Consider the following 21605-nt stretch of genomic DNA (forward strand, 5'->3'; position numbering starts at 1 on the left):
TCTCCCTCCCTTTCCTTCTGTCTAAAAATAAATGAAATCTTTAAAAAATAAAAACTAAAAAAAATTTCCTATTTATCTGAAATAACCAGTAATCATTTTTATAATTATATATTACTCCAATTTATTAAATAATGAATCAAGGTTTATGCTACACATTCCAATAATGTTTAAATAAAGAGCTTGAACTATAAAGGCTTATAAAAACTTTACAGTCTTTCTAAGATATATACTATTTCTAGCCCAAGAATAAATACAGAGGAGGCATTTTTATATTACAGATCAGCAACATTTAGCATTAATGATTACACAAATCCATAAGCAAATGAAAAAATCCATTTTTTTTTTCATTTTGATTATAAAAGCTAAAAATCCTTTTGCCTAAGTAATATCCAAGGGTGCAGAGACACAGGCAGCCACATCCCCCAAAACCAGGGGCCAAGTCTCCCAGTTCATTAAGTTCTTTCTTGGTTGGAAGCTTTAACAATTGCTCTTTCAGAAAGCAAAAAGAAAACAAAAATAGGTTAAGATCCTGTTTTATAAAGTATTTAAAGAAATTACTGCATTTTTGTCTTAAAAACATACTCAGACTGAGTTTTGAATTTCTTTTCATTCTGATATGAACATGTACATAATTTTAATAAATTGATATAATGAATATTACATGACATTCACTTTTAGAAATAATATGTACACTTAAAAAATAAAATGTTTTCTACATTTAAAAAAAGAGTGGTTCATAATAAGTAATTCTTTAAACTCAAGGAACTCAAAAGTGAAAGCCTTTCTATAGAAAGCCTGTATCACGTCATGGAATGTTTTGGTAAGAAGAAAAAAATTTCTTCTTTATGAAAATATGGTTCAGTACCAGGAGTTTAGCTCTCCAGAGTCACCTCTAGAGAGTACCAGGGAAAACTGGACTTTCATCTTAGTCTTTAAGCAATCCAAATAACTTACCACTTCACCAACCTTCTGTCTTCCCATCTCTTTTTAATAACTCTGCCTTAGCTCTTACTTTTGGAAATAAAATTCTGCTCCACAAAATCTTCTTTAAAGTCAACATTAATAAAGAAGGCAAGATGAAAGTGACTGGGAGGAAAATGCCCAATCCACAAGAAAAACCTGCATTCCTTCTATTGTGCTTCACAGAAGGAGACAGCCCAGGAGCTAGACAAACTGATACAGAGTAGACAGTGCAGAAGTGTCTAACCTGGAGCCCCCATATAGTACATATTTACTGTTCTCAAACAGTAGAACTGAAGCCCCTTCCTGGGGCTGTCTTCTAGAAGTCAAAGTTCTTGATGCTATCACAGTCACTTTTTACTTTGAAAAGAACAAGATGAAGACAAGAAAGAAGAGGAAGAATGATTTATCTTCTCTTTAGAAGAAAAGAAGGAAGATATACACCTCTTATCAGAAACTAACTGAACAGGTACAGTACTAAGGAAATAGTTTCTAAAATGTCAAGCAAATATTTTCCAGCCAAGCTAATTAGGAAGTAGAAGACAGGAAATATTTTAACATAACCTGAACTACAGTAAAAACTGGAAAATCTGGAAAAAATCAACTCTTTTCACTTGCAACATTCTACTAAGGAAAATATAATAAAACCCTAACTTACACAGTGCTCTTTTTCTCACAGGTCTTTAACAAAGGGCTTTACTCTGAATTCTGATGAGTAGTCATAATAAAATGACTCTTCCATACACACAGAATGTTTCTTCTTGGATTACAGCAGTATGACAACATAATGTAAACACCCTTACCAAACAAGTAGCAGCAACTAACATTTTCTTCATTTGACCTTCAACTTCCATAGATGTTATTATCTCCATTTCCAGATTGAGAAATAAACTTTGCTAAAAATCATAGAGCAAATTACTAACATGACCTAAGACAGAACCCAAGCTGCTTGAAACACCTCCCATCAACACAGAGCTTGCCACTTTCATAGCCAGCATATCACACCATCATGAGCTTACATATTAATATTTTGTAACAATTCCTCACAAAGTCAAGCCTCCAAAGGCTTAAAATTACTATAAGTGAAAAATCCTGCCAACATAGGAAGTTATAAAGTAGTGCAATATTCCAGGGATCTATTTCCTGCACTATTATTCCTAGGATTGAATAGTCCAGGTCTCCACTTGCAAAATTTCTTCTGCTGATAAGAAGCAAAAGCCCCCAAGTTCAGGAACAATAATACCCTTTTGGAGACTCTATCCCATGTTCCAGTGAGTTTTCTTCAGAGTCTGGTACTCTTGGCTATGAGCTGAGATGCATCAGGTGCTACTCTCCCCTGAAGAAAACAGTATGTGGTTCCTGATCTTCTTGCAAGTTTTCTTTAACAAAAGCATGCATTTCATGTTATCTTTGATGTCAAAGGGCACTTTGATGGTAAGGACTTGTGTTTATGCCATTAAAGATTCAATGCAGAGTGTCTGATGCCAACACACAGCAGTCTGAACTAACCCAGTCTTCATCTGTTGCTCACACCTCAGAATCTGTGATGATCCAAGCAGTGAGAAGCAGTGTGAAACACAGGAAGCTTTACTGTTGTAGAAATTAGCATTTTTCAAAGGGATGTCTCATGCAGCCTTGACTCGTCATAAATCCAATTTCTTCAACTGTTCATATGTCACAAAGAACTACAGTTATCAGTTAAGGCTGACAAAAAAAATGCCATCTTAACCCAGACACATTTATAAATAGCACATCTATGAACAAATATATCTGGGCAGACTACATGCCATAAACATGACTAAATATGAAGGGCTTCAGCCTAACCATCCTGAAAGGTCTACCCATTAGCCTTCCCAAAGTCAGTTTAGAACAGAAAAATCACAGCTAAGATATATAAATCCCCTAGCATTAGCTCAGAAAGCTTCTTTTAAGATTACATCCACAATACCTAGCTTTTGTGACTTTACGGAACAGTAAGTTCTATGTAAAAGAGAAACACAACCAGCCCTGGGAAGCTCTCCTCAAGAGTTTCTACTAGGCAGACTTCCATAGGAGGGAGGCGCAGATAAAGAGAAACAAGAGGATGGTTAAGCCAATATTCCCTACCTTATAATTCTGCCCTTTTGTGTATAATAAACTGCCACTTCTTTCCTACCCCTGACTTTGGCATATAGGAAATAGTGCTGACTGGCCAAATAATTCCAGAGCTAATTACTGTTTATCCTTAGGCACTCTCTAAAACAGCAGTTCCCACTGTTTTTAGCACTAGGGATCAGCTTCCTGGAAGACAATGTTTCTGCAGGCAGACAGGGCAGGGGCAGGAGCATGGTTTCCAGATAATTCGAGCACATTACATTTAAGCTCACCTCCTTCTGTGCAACTGGTTCCTAAGAGGCCCTGACCGCCACAGCCCAGAGGCTGGGGAGCCTTGCTCTAAAATAAACATTCTGGAACACTGCTGCCAAAACATATCCCTTCTAAGGATGGCTGAGGATATAAAATCAATCCTGCCTCTCTCTGAAATCCTAAATACTCTCAGCTTTTAGAACAGAGTCTAAATAAAAATTTGTATAGATATCATCACCTTTCAATAACATCACCATTAAACCAAGATTCATAGTGCTTAGCACACAGATTTATACCTCCTGAAAAAGAAACTGAACAGATATTTCTTGACCCAGAGGAACTTAAAAGATTAAAAACCAACTTCTAAATTATAATTAATAACATGATAGTTTATACAAACATTCTTTTGGCTATATCTTTTATCAGATCTTTAACAACAGAAAAGGATACAATGATATTCCAAGGACCAAGTCTCAACCAATTTGGCCAAAAGCCTTTATATAGAGCAAAAAAACCTTCATTCTTCCATGTCTGTTATAAGGGGAAAGAAAAGTTAACTTCCAAATTTTCATTTATGTCAAATGCATTAATAATAGTATCTGAGCTGAACCAATCTATTTTTCTTAAAAATTAAATCCTGTTTGGAAGGACTATCTAAGAAATCATTGCCCTATGCCTCTTTTGGTCTTTAAAGTCTTCCACAAAGGTAAAGACCAAGGTTCCATGCAAAACCATCCCACACCAAAGCAGGCAAACAGCAACTGAATGAATAAGAAATGAGATATAATTCCAATCATTTTTGCCATTTTTCCATTTGGTCCCACAAACAACTCAGCCATAAAGAAACAAAGCAATGGTGGTGAAGATAAAATTCAGACCATCACTATTTCATACTGTTGGATGAATACAAATAAATATCTTTGCTTCAATAAAGCAATACTTGATGTGTAAGATGTGCCAGCATCATGAGGGAAAAGGAAAACCATAAAAGTGGTCCCTAAGCTTTGGTTGCTGGCATTTTTAGTAGGAAAGACAGCAGCAAACTTCTGTCCACTGATCAGACATAGACCCAAACTTGTAAACTAAGAATTACAGTACGATTGATAAATTCTTTCGTAAGATGTCTGAATGAAGGATACTTATTCCAGTTTGACTCAACAGAAAGAATATATATTTTGGAAAGAGACACAGTTCTATTATGATTACAGAAAATATGACTATTTTTTCACCCTTCACAGCAAAGCAAAGGTATGAAGAAAATGAACTTTCATTTCTAACATTCATATAGATTTTGTATTTATAAAAGTTAGCCTGTGTGAGAAAACTGTGTACTACCTCAGGGCTTTACAGTATCCCTCATCTTAGTTATAACAGTCCTTGACATTTAGTTACTTCTTAGGTTAAATAAATAAATAACATATGAATATAAATAGATATCTATGTATATATTTGGGGAACAGTTTCACTGACTGAAGCAATCCAATAGAATATTGAAGATTAAGTAAAATAAATTTGCCTATTTCTCAATACTGTCCCTTATAATTAATTACACTAACAAGGTTTACCACATTATTCCAGGCACAATGCCGTTTGTAGGCATTATTTCAGTTACTTTTACAATAACCCTGTAATATAGGAGCTATTATTGTCCCATTTCATTTATGAGGAAACTGAAGTATAGAGTCTGTACCTTGACCAAAGTCACACAATAGTAAGCGACAGATCCACAGATCTATCTTGCTATAAACAGTGTTTTAAATAATAAGAAACTCATGATTAGAGGATCAGATAGAACTAATGAGCTACAAAAGAATTCCCAATGCTACACAGATGGACATTCATTCTCACCTGTAACAAGCAATCCAGGGTACCTGTGTACCCAGAGCATCTGCCATCATGAAGGACTCTCTGATTCATCATCCGTGTTCTCACAACATCCACAGGGTTGGAAGCCAGGGCTCCTGCCAGGCCACAGGTGAAGCTTGAGCTATAAAGAAGATACCACAAAAAGGTCACCACCACCACTGTCAAAGGCAGGAAACAGCCTCCTCTCAAATGATGTTAAAATAACACGTAACAAGATGAAGTGTATCAAAAATGAGGACCATAACCAGAGAGCTGCACAAGCTTCTTAAACACTAGCACTGATTATACTGGCTCATAAATTCCAACCTCAGCTAAGAATTCCTTTGAGGTTCTAGAATGTCAAAGAATCACAGAAATGTGAAGGAACATCCTCTAAGGATGACCTACTGCAGCAATTTTCAACCTTTCTCATCTCATGGCACACAGAGGCTGTTCCTAAAGTTCTACATACAGCACAACAAAAAAATGAGGTATAGTTTTTATTCATTGACATCAGACAGCTATTGTTGTGTTGGCTACCGTCATTTTTTTATTCGACAATTTAAAGGAAAAGAGGTCGGTGCTCCTGACAATGGTTGAAAATCACTGATCTATTACATCTATTCATCTACAAGTAGACATCAGAGTACCTTGAGCCATATCATAACCATATTTTTCTTCAAGATCAGAGAAGATTTCCTTACTGAAATGCCCACCAAGGTCTTTAGGTTCTACTAAACTTTCAGTCTGATAAGACTGCACAGACCACACTTGGTTTCAATTAACTCAGAGCAGCATTTCCCAACTTCAGCACTATTAAGATTTTTGAACCACGTAATTCTTTGTTGTGTAGGTCTGTCCTGCTGCATGATGTTTAGCAGCTCCCTGGCCTCTACACAGCAGATGTGAATACTACTTCCTACAGTCTCCAAAAACTGCCAAATGTCCCTAAGGGGCAAATCGCTGCTCAATGGATTAAACTATGAAACATCCACACTAATCTGTAGCTATTAAAAATAAATAAAGTCTGTTTGTACTAATATGAAAAGACATTTGGAATATATTATCAAATTGTAAAAACCATGTAAGAAAGACAAATATTGTGTGGTATTACTCATACATGGAATCTAAAAACAAACAAACAAAAACTAGTCCAACTCATAGAAACAAAAAGTAGAAAAGTGGTTGCCAGGGGCGAGGGGGTAGGGGAGCAGGGAGACAGTAAGGTACAAACTTTCAGTCACAAGATGAGTAAGGTCTGAGGATCTAATGTGTAACATGGTAACTATAGTTGATAAAACTGCATTATATAATTGAAATTTGCTAAGATAGAAGAACTTAAATGTTTTCACACACACAAAAGGGTACACATGTGAGGTGATAAATATATCAACATGATAGAAAGAATCTTTTCACAATGTATATATATCATATCTTTATGCTGTACACTTTATATATCTTTCAATTTTACTTGTCAATTGTATCTTAATAAAAGCAGAACAATAGTACTAAGAAAAAACAAGGAAGGGAATGCAAAGCATAATCTTTGTGTAACAAAGTATATGTAATATACTTTTGTAGACATATTTGCATATGCATAGAAAACACCTGGAAGGTACTTATAAAACTATTAACAAGCCCTGGCTGGCGTAGCTCAGTGGATTGAGCGCAGGCTGCAAACCAAAGTGTCACAGGTTCGATTCCCAGTCAGGGCACATGCGTGGGTTGAAGGCCATGGCCCCCAGCAACCGCACATTGATGTTTCTCTCTCTCTTTCTCCCTTCCTTTCCTCTCTAAAAATAAATAAAATCTTTAAAAAAAAAAGAACTCTTAAGAATTGCTACCTATATAAATGGATAAGGATTTTTCCTTTTTCCTGATTCATTTCTGTAATGTAATTTTTCAAGTATGAGAATATAATACTTTTATAATAAGCTTTCTATTAAAGTTTCTATAAATTTGTAGCAAATTTCCACCCTAAATTTGTGTATACCTAAAATATTAATTTAAAAATCCATACACATACAGGAAGTGAGTATACACAGTGTCTTCCATCAGGCCTGAGAGAATCAGATGCTTCTTGGTGAGGTCATAGACTGGCAGCTCCACACCAACAACAATAGCAGCCCTCTGAGCAGTAAGGGACACACCCTGGATAAAAACATTAATAATAATTCAGATATCTCTCCATAGAAGAAGCCCTGCAGATGTGCAAAGGTTCGACTCCACAAACTATGGACAATATTTATGTTTTCCTGCTGATAGGTAGAAATATACAATGACAAAGATAGAAAAGACAAGAGTAAAAAGTCAGAAGCTCCGAAGTCAAACTCTGATTTTACCACTAACTATGCAAACTTGACCAGGGTAAGTCACCTCTCAGAGTCTCCAGTTTCCTTGTACATACAGAGAAGATTCGGGGTGTTACCTTTAGGGACTATTTTATGAACTGATGAGTCATTAGAATATTTAAAAAAGCACTAGTAACAGTCTCCACTTAATAGGCATGAAACCACATATATCATAAAATTCAACATAACGGTGACCTAGAACCCCTTTCTCCACAAGAATTTTTTTTAAAAGCAAAAAAAAAAAAAGCAAACAAAGTGCTCAATCTTCACAGAATTTCTTATATATGAAGTATTCAGAAGGTACTTTCAAATCATGACATATTCCTTATATTTCCACTTTACAGAAAAAATATCTTCAAGGGCATATATCACTTTTCTTCCCTTACTCCATTATACCACTTGGACTAAATAAAATGATGCACATAGGAAAGATAAATTCAAAAGGAAACAAAGGGAAGAACTAAGTCAGTTGGATCCATATTCAAGCTTACCTTCCACAGTCCTCTCGTTCCCTCTTGCTGGTAAATGTTAATGAAGTTGCCTATCATGCCTCCTTGAATGGTGTTGCTTTGTGCTTGCATCCGTATCTAGATTATATCAAAGACTAACATTATCTGGAGGTTATTTTAAAGACTAACATGAGAAGGAAACTAGCATACTTCTCCTCAAACATAGATCTCTAAAATTCAATCTGTTGTTTAATAATCATTAAAAGAAAAAACAAACTATAATTATAAATGTTACTATAATCCTAGTTGAAAATATCCTCAGTAGACTAAAAAAATATATGGATTGGTTCTTAGGCTCTTTAGATTAAACAAAAAGCATCTAATAAAGTCTAGAATGTCTTGCACATAATAGCTCATTAAGTATCAAAAAGAAATTAATTTTTTAAAAATACTCTTTGAGCCCTGGCTGGCGTAGCTCAGTGGATTGAGCGTGGGCTGCGAACCAGGCATCACAGGTTTGATTCCCAGTCAGGGCACATGCCTAGGTTGCAGGCCATGACCCCCAACAACCGCACATTGATGTTTCTCTCTCTCTCTCTCTCTCTCTCTCTCTCTCTCTCTCTCTCTCTCTCTCTTTCTCTCTCCCTTCCCTCTCTAAAAATAAATAAATAAGATCTTTAAAAAAAATACTCTTTGAAAAGGAAAGAACATGGTATTTTTTCCTACAAGTTACCAAGTAGAAAAGAGAGAATATGATCATAATTCTAAACATTTAACATAATTAATAAGAATATCCAGTGTACTTGACAACACCTAGCATAAACAAGGCTATTTCTTTAATTAGTTACTCCAACTCAGTTATTTCCAACCAGCTGGACTGAAAGGTATGCAGGCGAGTTAGCCACAGTACAGCCACATGATGCCTGTCACAGTCTGTTACACTTGAATTTATAAATGAACTTTATAATGCCATAATATTCACATGACCAAATTCCAAAATAAAAGTGTCTGATGTAGATCTCTGCATTTTTAAAAAAGAGAAGACAATTCTCACTAAAAAAACTGGTACCTTATTTTGGTTCAGGGAGCAAATATCTCACTCTAATGTCTTTTTTAAAAATATAATTTATTGATTATGCTATTACAGTTGTCTCAATTTTTCCCCTTTGCCCCCCTCCTTCTAATATCCCCTTCCCTCTAGTAATTGCTGCCCTTAGTTCATGTCCATGGGTTGTGCATGTAAGTTCTTTGGCTTCTCCATTTCCTATACCATTCTTGACATCCCCTTCTATTTTGTACCTACCAATTATGCTTCATAAGCCCTGCACCTATTCTCCCATTGCCCTCCTTTCCCCTCCCAGTTGATAACCCTCCAAATGATCTTCATATCTATGACTCTATTCCTGTTCTGGTTGTTTGCTTAGTTGTTGTTGTTTTTTTTTTTTAAGATTTAGTTGTTGATAGTTGTGAATTTGTTGCCCTTTTAGTGTTCAGTTTTGATTTTCTTCTTTTTCTTATATCAGTCTCTTTAACATTTCATTTAATAATGATGATGGTGATGATGAATTCCTTTAGTTTTACCTTATCTGGGAAGCACTTTATCTGCCCTTCAATTCTAAATGATAGCTTTGCTGGATAGAGTAATCTAGACTGTATGTGCTTGTTTCCATCATTTTGAATACCTCTTGCCAGTCTGTTCTTGCCTGCAAAGTTTCTTTTGAGAACTCAGCTGACAGCCTTATGGGAACTCCTTTGTAGAAAACTGACTGCCTTTCTGTTGCTGCTTTTAAGATTCTCTCCTTATCTTTAACCTTTGGCATTTTAATTATGATGTATCTTGGTGTGATCCTCTTCAAGTGCAACTTTTTTGGGACTTTCTGTGCTTCCTGAACTTGTATGTCTAATTCCTTCACCAAATTAGGGAAGCTTTCTTTCATTATTTTTTCAAGTTTTCAATTTCTTGCTCTTCCTCTTCTCCTTCTGGCACCCCTAGGATTCAGATGTTGGTATGTTTAAAGTTGTCCCAGAGGTTCCTAAGCCTATCCTCATTTTTTTAATCCTTTTTTCTTCCTGCTGTTCTTATTGAATGGTTTTTCCTTCCTTGTGTTCCAAATCATTTGAGTCTCGGCTTCATCCTTTCCACTGCTGGTTCCATGTAGATTTTTCTTTATTTCACTTAGTGTAACCTTCATTTCTTCCCTTATGTTTTTCCCTTACTCAATGACTTCTTTGAGCATACTGATCACCAGTGTCTTGGACTCTGCATCTGATATGTTATCTCAGTTTCATTTGGTTCTTTTTCTGGAATTTTATTCTGTTCTTTCACTTGGGCCGTACTTCTTTGTCTCCTCAATTGGGCAGAAACACACATCTATGTGTTTGTTTCTGTGTATTAGGTAGAGCTGCTTTGACTCCCTGTAAAAGGCACTTGTAAATTGTATGGGGCAGAGCCTTAGGTAATTGCTAGGGCAGGGGAACCCACTTAACCACTTTTCAGCTCTATGTTGGGGGAGGCCTTGGAGATGGGGCAATGCTGCTGCCTGGTTTCTGGAGGTTGTCCCAGCACTCCCCCTGTTTCCAAGCACTTCACCTACTTCTTATATGTGACTGGCACCCTTCCAGCTGTTGTCCTGATGGTGAATCCCAGAGTGGGTGAGTTTGTATATGTTCTAGGTCCGTGCATGCTCTTTAAATGGACTCTCCTGAAAGTTTGGCCGTTTATTCCACCACACCAACCCCCACTGATTTTTACAGCCAGAAGTTACGGGGATTTATCTTCCTGGTGCTGGAACCCTGGGCTGTGTGGCTTAGCCTGGGTCTGGGATCACCCGCTCCCAAGGTATCCCTCCCAAGTTTTATCCAACATACATGAATGTGGGACCACCTATTCTGCTGCCACTGCTGCCATCACACCACGCAGCGTCTCCGTGATTCCAACCCTCCTACCCATATGGATGAATGTGGCTTCTTTAAATCTTTGGTTGTCAGGTTCCATACAGCTCGATTTTCTGAAGTTATTTGTTTTGAGAAATAGTTGTAATCTCTCTGTGGTTGCACGAGGAGAAAAAGCATGTCTACCTATGCCTCCATCTTGACCAGATATATCACATCACTCTAATTTCTTAAAAGAAACTGTTACTGCCATGCTAACATGTGAAAATAAATAAAAATACATACAGGAACTATCTTTCTGTAGCCCTAATATATGATTAAGAGATTAATAGAAGTATGGATGTTTTTCTCTAGTAATCTTACCCCAACACAGGTAAAATTATGGTAACAGTGCCTTCATACATGTTGCACCTTTACCATGCATAACTGTAGTGTACTCAACATGCTACTGTATAAAATTGTGATGCTTCTCAGAATCTCCTATGAGATGGAAGGCTCTCTCAGGGCACAGTCTTTGTCTTACTCATTTTTGGATTCTAAACATCAATAGTACCCCAGCTGGTGCAAGGTGGAAGCATAGTAAACTCTGGTTAAATAATATAGAAAAAAAGGAGAGGGAGGGAGAAAGGAATATCTGAGAGGGTTCAAAAAGTAACTCATAACTAATTTTTATTTTAATTAGTTTATTCCCTTCCCTTATTCCAAAAAGGATTTAAGAAGACTGTAATCCTTGGTATTGTTAACAAGGCAGTCTAATACATTATGTCTAACTGTGGTTAAGTAAGTATTCCCATCAGTATTTCCTGAAATTGAACTAACAGATAACATATGCATTCAGAAAAGGTCATTAATAAGCACACTTCTATAAAACTTGAAGCTCATCTATTTTTAGTGGACCAATAAAACAACAACGATTTTCAATGAAAAATTCAAATGCATCCGAGCTTAATTTATTTTCTGTTTAATCACCAAAAAACTCATCTCTAAAATGAACTCTACTTTTGAGCTCATCTGTATCAGTAGGAAATAAGAGTTTCACAACACTTAATTATAAACACACAGACAGTGTACATTACATTCACAGATTTTCATTATCTGAGCATTGCTCTCAATAAGAAAATATGGATTGTACCTAGAAGATATAAAGAGCACTGCTTACTTTCAAAACATCAGTTGGATTGGCAATGGCTGAGGATATGACTCCAGAGAGAATTCCACACACCACATTTATCAGAAGAGTTTCATCTGTAAACAAAGACATTAGCTGACTATTCATACATAGAGAGCTCTTCATGTGAATAACCTAAGTACAGTTACAACTCACTACGTGCCACATGTTCGTCTTAAGGGAATAAACTTACACTTTATGAATCAAGTATCTTTAAAAAGATTGGGAATTTTGCTAGCTAAAAGGATTTTACTTAGCAAAATTTCTTGTAATCTAAAAAGGAATGTGAATTAGCAGGCAAAGTAAGTAATCATATACCAATTAATTCACTTATGTGTGTAAATGAAGACCATTATTAAGATAAGGTATGTCTGGCAGGAGGATTAAAAAAGACAAATTCCTATGAGGTAATGTAGAAACAAAGTTTTAAAGCACATCTTATATATTTAATTTGAAGTACAATGAAGCACTTTCAAAGCACTGTAGCTCCTGTTCACTATTCTCACATACAGTTTACACCTTACAAAGGTGCTTGCCCCTTTGTAAAAAGAGGAAAGGTTCTATGGATTAAAGCAAAGTCACAGAGTCAGCCAGCAATAGAGTATAGGAACTTAGTTCTTACTATGAAGAAATGTATTCACTGCTTTTTTTAAAAAATTTACTTATTTATTTCCAGAAAGAGGGGAAGGGAGGGAGAAAGAGAGGGAGAAAAACATCAATGTATGAGAGAAACATCAACTGGTTGCCTCTCACACGCCCCAACCAGGGACCTGGCCCGCAACCCAGGCATATGCCGACTGGGAATCGAATCAGTGACCATTCGGTTCACAGGCCACCACTCAATCCACTGAGCCGCACCAGCCAGGGCTGCTTTTCTGAAATATAGGTGATAATTCCTATGATTTTATAAAATTTTAAGTTGGCTGGAACTGTAACGACATATCCTCTAGTATAGGCATTTTAGAAATGAGTATAACTAATTAAAATATTTGCTTCTTTTTAATTGTTACACCCCTAAATTCAGCTGATAACTGACTTGCTATAAACACAATTCATTTATACTTTACACATAGAATTCTCCTGAATGGCAATAAAATCATAAGTAAGCTAAAAAAAATTTGATACAAAACCACTTGAATAAAAAAGACAAACAGCCCTGGCTTGGTGTGGCTTAGGGAGTTGAGTGTTGGCCTGAGAACCAAAGGTTTACCAGTTCAATTCCCAATCAGGGCATATGCCTCGGTTGCAGGCCAAGTCCCCAGTAGTGGGGATATGTGAGAGGCAACCACACAGTGATGTTTCTCTCCCTCTCTTTCTCCCTCCCTCTCTAAAAATAAATAAATAAAATCTGTTAAAAAAGACAACCCACCTCCTGTCTACAAGTGGAAAAAAAGATTCCCCACTGACCTTCTGGGCGTTCAACAAATAACCGCTTCAAGCTCTGGTAAGTACCTATCTTGATGGTGCCATAGGAAGCCTGGCGTAACATCGCAGGGGCAATTCTGTCAAACCAATATACAAAGGGACAAAAACATTCTAAAAATCACTTAAAATCCTCCAGAAGATCCACAGGCAGAGATACAATCACCCATTTGCCTTCCACAAACTACACTAAAACAGGTGTCTTAAAATTAAAAATCCATCAATATATATTGATCAATATTCAAATCCATCAATCCATCAATATAATTGGTGGATATGATGATGGATACAATATATAATCCATCAATATTCAAAAAATGAATGTAATTTTATGCTGTTATATGTACTTGAATAAAAACAGTTTCACCACAACATTCACTATATAAAACACATATAAATACAAAAAAAGTTGACATTAAAAATCTACCATGTTAATTGCTCTTTTTGAATATACCTCAAACTTTTACTTTTTCTTTATGAAGTCTTAGTCTGAAAGACTTCCATTTGAAAGGTCAGCAGTAAAATATAAACATATAAAGGTCACTTACCCAGAATACAAAGCTTTCAGGCCTTCTTCTCTGCCTATCCTCACTAATGCATGCAACATTCCTCGATACCTAATTTCTTTAAAGTTTCCATCATTCATCTGGCCTTGAATCTGGAGCCGTGTCTTGGTTAAATCAATTGGAAATGTACCTTAAAATTTGAAAGAAATATTTCACTTAATAAAAAGAAATTCCACTAAGAGTACATAGTGACACATTACAGAAGACACACATAGACTGTAATGTAAACTAAGAAACACATACTCTGCAATCTTTTTTCTATTAAAAAGTAGGAATCAAAAGAGCAAAATAACAAAAAGAAGACAAAAATATATTTTCCTTTCTTTTCATTTTTATTTATTCTACATAGGATTTGAGGAAACTGCACTGATGTAAAAAGTAGATACATGGATTGATTTTGACAACCAGGAAATCCATTTTAAAATATAAGTTACTTTGTACACATGTGAAGGCTAAAATCGGGTTCATTATGAATGAAGAGAGATAAGTTAATTCCTAAGGAGTTTCTTACTTTGTGTTCTATAGTCTAAAAGCAAATCTGTCAATGCAAGTAAAGAGTTTCATGTAGAGCCTAAGAGATAATCCACCCAACTATGTGAAACTCATACTCAGTAAACGTGATTTATTTTGTCAATAGGCAAGCCCACCTGCACAAGGAACATTGGTGGGTGGTTAATGTGTCCCAACCCCTGGGCACTAGTCCTCACTAGCTCCTCATGGGCAGCCTTCCTTCCAGGACAGCAATGACTGAGCTCTGGAAACCAATGAAGTGTCCCACCCAGCACCTGGCACTCTGGCAGCTACTCCATCAGTATTTGTTGAATGAATGATCCCAGAGAATAAACAAAGGCATAAATAGGACGTCAAGTAATGAAGAAGTCACAAATAGGATATAGATCATGTGCATTATCAGAAAGTAATAGCATAATGATAGTTCATTGAATTTGGCTCAGGGAAGACCCTGGAGCTCCTCAAATTTTTTTATAGTCAAATGTGTTGAGGGTGGGGACAAACTAGTGACAAGGAAAATAGGGACTAATATAATTCAAAAATGGTTCATAAAACCTCTGTTTGGTCAATGGGTTCAACTTTCTCCCCACTAAACTTTGAACTCTAAAATGCCAATAAATAGCCAAAATGACTATTTTGTCTAAAAACGCATACCAAAAGAAGCAAATTTTGAATTCTGAAATTAGTATTTCATAATCTCCCAGTCTGTGCTCGAACTACATTCGAAAACACTAATCATGACCTTAGGTTTTAGTCATTGTCACGCATAGCAGGTAACCTGACCGGACTCCTTACCGCATTCAGCTGTAATGGAGGCCAACCCCCCATACACAAAAGGCTTCCAGTTGAGAGCTGACATTCTCACCACTGTCCCTTCACCTTTGGTTCCCAAAAATATGGCCTCCAACAGGGTTTTTCCTGGAAACAAAAGAAAGATGTTTCAAAGTTAGAACTCCTCACACAGGTAGTTTCTCCTTTAAAGTTGTGTTTTACTTGGAGAGTGCTATCAGATGCTATCACTGAAACTCCCCTGCAACAATGCCCAACAAGTCTGGGATAGGAACTTTGCTTCAATAAAGCAAGGCATCCCTATCTAATGAACCCCAAATCAGCAACTACTATTCTCTCTTTATCAGTTGCCTAATTCTCATTCAGGCCTTAAGTAATCCAGTATACTGATACTTTGATATGTGTGGATGTATTCAGTGTAGAACAATGGAGGCTATTTTCTCAGTATGGGCAGTCTTTTTTATCTTAAATCTATTCTTCAGTATTTGCTATTTGTCACTGTCTTAGTAAGTCACTCATGGAAGGCACTGAAGTCCCTCAGGTGTACTGGAGGAAAAAAAAAAGCTACAATCCAGTATCACAAGCTAAAATGACAATTACTTAAAATTACCAAAATATATTTCTTACTTTACACTCTACAAAGGTTGATTCTCTTCTCTTACTCATATTATGTAATAGCTGGAAGGCAGCTTGGTGTGAAGGAAAGAGAGACACTCTGGGGTCCGAGCCACAACAGTTCCTTTCAAGGGAAGTTAATTTACAGGGTTTTTTTCTTCATTAACAACATCACCACCACCACCACCACCATCATCATCATCATCATCATCACAGCAACCAACAAAACCAACTAGGGATAGATAGAACCCATACTTTTATTCACTAAGCTAAATAAAATACCTAGCTATAAGACCTATTGTGGGGACTAAATATATAATTTTATTTTTTTATTTGGTTTACTTATTTTTAAAGAGGGAGAAGAGAGAGAAAGAAACATGAATGTGTGGTTTCCTCTTGCACACTGCCTACTGGGGACCTGGCCCACAACCCAGACATGTGCCCTAGAACCACTGACCCTTCGGTTCACAGGCTGGCACTCAATCTACTGAGCCACACCAGCCAGGGCTAAGTACATAACTTTAAACTAGCACAAAAGACATTCAACAAATGCTTCCATCCTCCTTTTCCTTAATAGGTCAGGCCAGTTTGCACTAAGAGATATATTCACATGCCTGCCACAGCCGGGTCTCCCACATTCATTATATGTTCTGCTGTTTTACAAATGTTGGTAAATATGGCCTCAGGTCCATTAACAGGTAATACATATAAGTTAACACGCTTCTGTATGTATTCTATCAAGTATAATTCTTATTGGCTTAAAATAAAATTTCTAATTTATTAGGCTCATTACTGGCAAAAAATATGCCCAATGTTTCTACTTCACATGTTTTAGGAACTTCCCAAGTCTACACTTCCTAGGAGAGGCCTACCATAAGTCACTATTGACAAGACTATCAGTTTTTAACAAGTCAAGGGGCTTGCTTAAACTAAGAGAAAACACAAAGAATCCAAAGGGGACACTAAATAGATATACCAATAGCTATTCCTCACTTATAGGCATTAGGCAAATTCAGAATGGTTACAAATGAGTGAGGCAGAAGGCTCCCTAAGCGTGGAACTAGAAAATCATCCTATGCTTTATATATTTCAATACCAAGAACAAGCCTTGTCCCTAAAAATTTATCTCCCTATTGTCCTTGAAAACATTCAATATCTGTACTTAACTAATTCTTAGCCTTAATAAGTTCATAACTAATATAAAGATTAACACTGTAAATTATAGCCTGTAAGAACACATTAATAATAAATCCAATAATTTATTTACTGTCTAGTAGTACCTTCCTCAACCCATTTTGGGCTTTTGCTGAATCCTTTAAAAGCAAAATGATAACTACATAACAAGGACATATGGAAGTGTTCAATATAAATGATTTCAGTGGATCCCCTCAACAAGTGTTGGATAGAAGGACAGAAAAACAGACCAGGAAGCCAAGTCTCAGGGGACAGGGCAGAGATGGGCTTCCAACCCCAAGTGTTCTGATTCCAAGTGCAGGGTTCCTTCTGCTGCCACCTAAGGCTGTATCAGGGGTGTCCAACCTTTTGGCATCTCTGGGCCACACTGGAAGAAGAAGAGTTGTCTTAGGCCACACATTAATACACAAACACTGACAAAAACTGATGAGCAAAAAAGGGATTTAAGTAAATTTACGATTTTGTGTTGTTTGCACTCACAGCCATCCTGGGCCACGTACAGGCCATTGGCCATGGGTTAGACATCCCTGCGAGACAATCATAAAAGAGTAATGACATTTTAATCAAGGAGAAAATATTACTAAGCACCTTTGAAAAGGTGCTGCTGATAAGATGCATATTATAAGCAATAAAAATATGCTTAATTTAAGAGAAAAGCTTTAAGAGAAAATATTCAGAAGGTAGTCAACCTAAATAGAGATAATTTATTTTTCCAATGCAACAACAAAGATAGTGTTCACATGCTTTTTCTTACAAGGGTATTTTTACTGAGTTGAAATTCACGTACTATAAAATAAAACATTTCAGCAAATACTTCAGTGACACTTACATTCACAATATTGTGCAACCACTACCATCATCTAGTTTCAAAATATTTCATCATACCATAAGAAAACTATTAAGCAGTTGCTCTCCATTACCCACTCTCCCTGGCCTCCATATGATTTTCTTGGCTGTGATACTACAAATGCATCAAGCAACTGTGTGGAACATACAGAACTCCTTATTAGTAATTCCTAACCTGGCTGCAGAGCTTCTTAAAAATACAGACACCAGGGCCCCATCTACAGAATGAGGATCTCAGGGACATCCCAAGCACCTGCGTTCTTACTGAAATCAGTGAGTTAAATATATTATGGCCAACTCACACCAGGAAAACTTATCACTTAAATTCCTGTTTTAAGTAGTGTAATTCTCAAAGATGATAATATATAATTCATTCTTTTTATTCATCTTATTAAGTAATGATTTTTTCTATAGTGAATATATTATGTGTCTATGTATTCATTTATATGACATATGCACACATATACACAAAAGATACCCTTTAAAATGTCAGCAAAAATTTATGGGAAATGGGATTATACTAACTTCTAATTCAAAAACAAAACATTGTTTAAAGAGAAAAAACTAATGGATACAGACAACAGTGAGGTGATTGCAGGAAGGAGAGACAGGAAGCAGGGGGGAGGGCATGAGGGGTAAATGGTGATGGAAGGAGACTTGACTTGGGGTGAACACACAATACAGGGTACAGATGATGTGTTGTAAAATTGTGCACTTGAAGCCTGTATAATTTTGTTAACCAGTATCACCCCAATAAATTCAATAAAAAGGAAAAAATTAAAACATTTTTAAAGACTACACTGTCATAAGACCTCATGCTATCTCATTGGTTAACTTCTGGTGTCCTGTCACTACATTTTTGTTTTGCTGGTTTATTTTAATGAGATTTGGCTGCTTTTTCTGCTTTTTCTTCTAATTTTAAAAAATTAGCTACAAAGAGAGGAAAACTTTTGAGTTCTCTTTTCCTTTCCAAATGCTAGGAGTAGATCCCTGAGCAGTTAATACTACTATGCCTTCCCAAGTTAATGTTTGTTATGTCTAAGAATAATAATTTGGTTTAGATAACAACCAGAGAACATCAGTAGTTAGTCAAACATCCAAATAAGAATGGGTTCTAGCAAAGACTGGAATGTCCAATAAGCTATACTGGCCACAGCCAGCTGTGACAGAGCCTCAGTTATCTTAGGCTGAAATCTCTGTTAAGTAAACTAAACCATCTTTGTTTTTGAACTCTATTTGGAGGGGTTCTCCATCACACACATTTTTTAACTTCCAAAAACAATTTTGGGGAAAATCCCAACTCTGATCAAGTGTCAAGACCTACAGGCCAAAAGTCAGGAAGACTGATGTGTCCTTAGCAATTACTAGTGTTCGGGCCACATCTCAGCCTAAGCTTCAGGGAAGGGATTACAAATTGGTAAAAATTCCCGGGTCAGGTATAGCAGTGGCTGTCAATCACTTCCCACTTTGCACTTCTCTTTAGGCACCTCTAGCCTAACACCCAGAGACCACTTTCCTTTGCTGCTTTCTGAACACAATAGCAATACATGTCATTACTGAATATCTGATATATCAGGCGCTGCTGTACATTTTCCACTTAAAGGATTTTATTTAATCATCACAACTCCATGAAACAGGTATAATTATCCACATTTCACAATTGAAGAAATACAGCCTCAGAGACGAAAAGTGACTTTCCCTAGTCACACAGCTACAAAGTGCTCAAACTAAGGTCTCCCTGAAGCGACACATGATCTTTCCTCTATTACTATAAAACCAAACACAATTTTCCAAAGGCTGTTAAAAAGTATTGGCCTGTGGGCAAGCAGGTAATTCTGAACATCCAGAATAAATGTAAGATTTTCTTGCAGGAGAAATACAAACTACTTTTTAGATGTTACCTGAGTGGAGATGTCTATACAAATTATGAATTCCAACGATTTCTCCCTACACTTAGAAAAGATGCTAAATTACATAGCCTCTAAACTGTATTTTCTCTTACTTTAGCACTTATTTTCTCTTTACCCTATTTGTACAGCTGCAAAGAAAGGTTCACTCTGACATAATTAATTCTGGATAAGCTTTTTCAATTTTATTTGTGTTCCTTTTCAGTCTGCTGTACTAAACTGTAATCAGTTTCCAAAGTTCAGTGCGCTCATAAATCTTTATTCCCTACAGTACTGCCATTCATGAGCGTATCCTATTTCCCATTCTTTTTAAGGGCACAGGACGAAAAATAAGCTCATCACAGACTTATAAATGTGAGATTTAAAAGGAATATTAGAAATCATATCTCACTTTGCATGAATTAACTGATCCCATGGTGACGAAACTTGGCAGGCACAAAGCCAAGACCAAAATTCATGGCTTTCAACTTTTCTCACCACTTGAGGATGAATCTAGAATCTGCCGACAGTCCCAACATTGTTTTGCTATTCTCGTACAGGAACAATAATGCTGTCCGTTGCAACTGCTTTACATGAAATTACTTAGACCTAGAAAGACGCTAAATCCAGAGCTACATTAACTTCCCGAGCAAATTAATTCAACCTGCCCTTGCGAACATGAGGCGACCTGGCGTGTTCCCAGAGCAATTCAAAGTACAGTGTGCCCTTTCTCGGAGCAGCTCGCCAGTGCCCAGGCTGCACACTCAGAACCAGGCGCGAGCAGAAGGGATGCAGAGGCAAGCGAAACACATCACGGAGGCAATGCCAGATGGGCCTCTGACTCGGATCTCAGTGACGCTGGAAGAGAAGTTACTACACAGCGCCAGGTGAAGACTGGGAGCCAAAGCGCCTGCAGAACCTGCCTGACTGCAAGCAGCGGGACCCAACTGCGGAACCTCGCGCCCCACCGAGCCGGGCCCAGTCAGAGAACTGGAGGGCAGAGGCGTCCCGAAGCACGCCCAGCCGCGCCGAGTCTCTGCGAGAGGCAGTCCCAACCACAGTCACAGCACCGAGCCCGGAGGGGCAGCGTCAGCTGGTTCCAGGAGCCACAGGGAAGGAGGACGAGCTGGAGGAGGGGTGACCCGGACCGTGCACAGAGCAGCCGGCCCCGCCACAGCCGGCTGACGAGAAACTTACCGGGAGGTGCCAGACCTGCACTCTATTCTACCCAAGCCTTACTAGGTGGCAGGAGCCGAAAGCTGCCCGGAAGCTGAAGGAAAGAGAGTTGAGCGGTGGGGCGGCCGGAAACCCGCATGCAGTCCCGCCCTAGCCCGCCTGCAGCCTGGACTCCCATTGGCGCCTCTCCCCACTTCCCTGCCCAGCCACGCCCATGGTACTCTCCGGCAAGCTGGCTAGGAAAGAGCCGGTCACCCTCTACTTGGCTCTCAACTGTCTGGAGTGGGTGTAGCGCAGGGCCTAGGAGCACCTCCTGAGGCCTCTGAGCTCGACTTTGCGGGGCGATGAAAGAGAAACCTAAGGAATGTGAGGAGAGCCACGGAAAAGGAACCTTCTCAGGGTGCTGATGCATCCAGCCCACTGAACTTTCCCAGTCTGAAAGCAATGAACTTGCGCTCCTTTTTTAAAAAATTTTCTTTTTACTTTTCAATTACAGTTGACATTTAATATTATATTAGTTTCAGGTGTACAGCCTAGTGGTTAGATAATTATATAACTTAGGAAGTATTCTCCATAAGTCTAGCACCCCA

At 37.6% G+C, this 21605-nt stretch overlaps 1 protein-coding gene across 4 annotated transcripts; it reads right to left on the minus strand.

The window, feature by feature from the left end:
- Positions 1-95: 95 nt before the first annotated feature.
- Positions 96-21343, minus strand: SLC25A30 (solute carrier family 25 member 30). 4 transcript variants are annotated; one of them, XM_045839178.1, is made up of 12 exons: positions 21037-21343; positions 17588-17634; positions 17338-17474; positions 15305-15427; positions 13982-14129; positions 13419-13513; positions 12003-12088; positions 7994-8089; positions 7178-7302; positions 5155-5293; positions 3757-3837; positions 96-2645 (listed from the first exon to the last, which is right to left on the minus strand). In XM_045839178.1, the coding sequence occupies exons 4-12, from the start codon at positions 15366-15368 to the stop codon at positions 2604-2606; spliced, it is 876 nt and encodes a 291-aa protein (XP_045695134.1). In that variant the 5' UTR covers positions 15369-15427; positions 17338-17474; positions 17588-17634; positions 21037-21343; the 3' UTR covers positions 96-2603. The 4 variants fall into 4 exon arrangements, with proteins under 4 accessions (XP_045695134.1, XP_045695133.1, XP_045695135.1 ...); XM_045839177.1 differs by having other exon boundaries at positions 17565-17634; XM_045839179.1 differs by lacking the exon at positions 17588-17634 and having other exon boundaries at positions 21037-21118.
- Positions 21344-21605: the final 262 nt, after the last annotated feature.

This window comes from Phyllostomus hastatus, unplaced genomic scaffold (genome assembly GCF_019186645.2).
Source record: "Phyllostomus hastatus isolate PE091 unplaced genomic scaffold, TTU_PhHast_1.1 phas_contig_29, whole genome shotgun sequence".
NCBI classification, from domain to species: domain Eukaryota; kingdom Metazoa; phylum Chordata; class Mammalia; order Chiroptera; family Phyllostomidae; genus Phyllostomus; species Phyllostomus hastatus.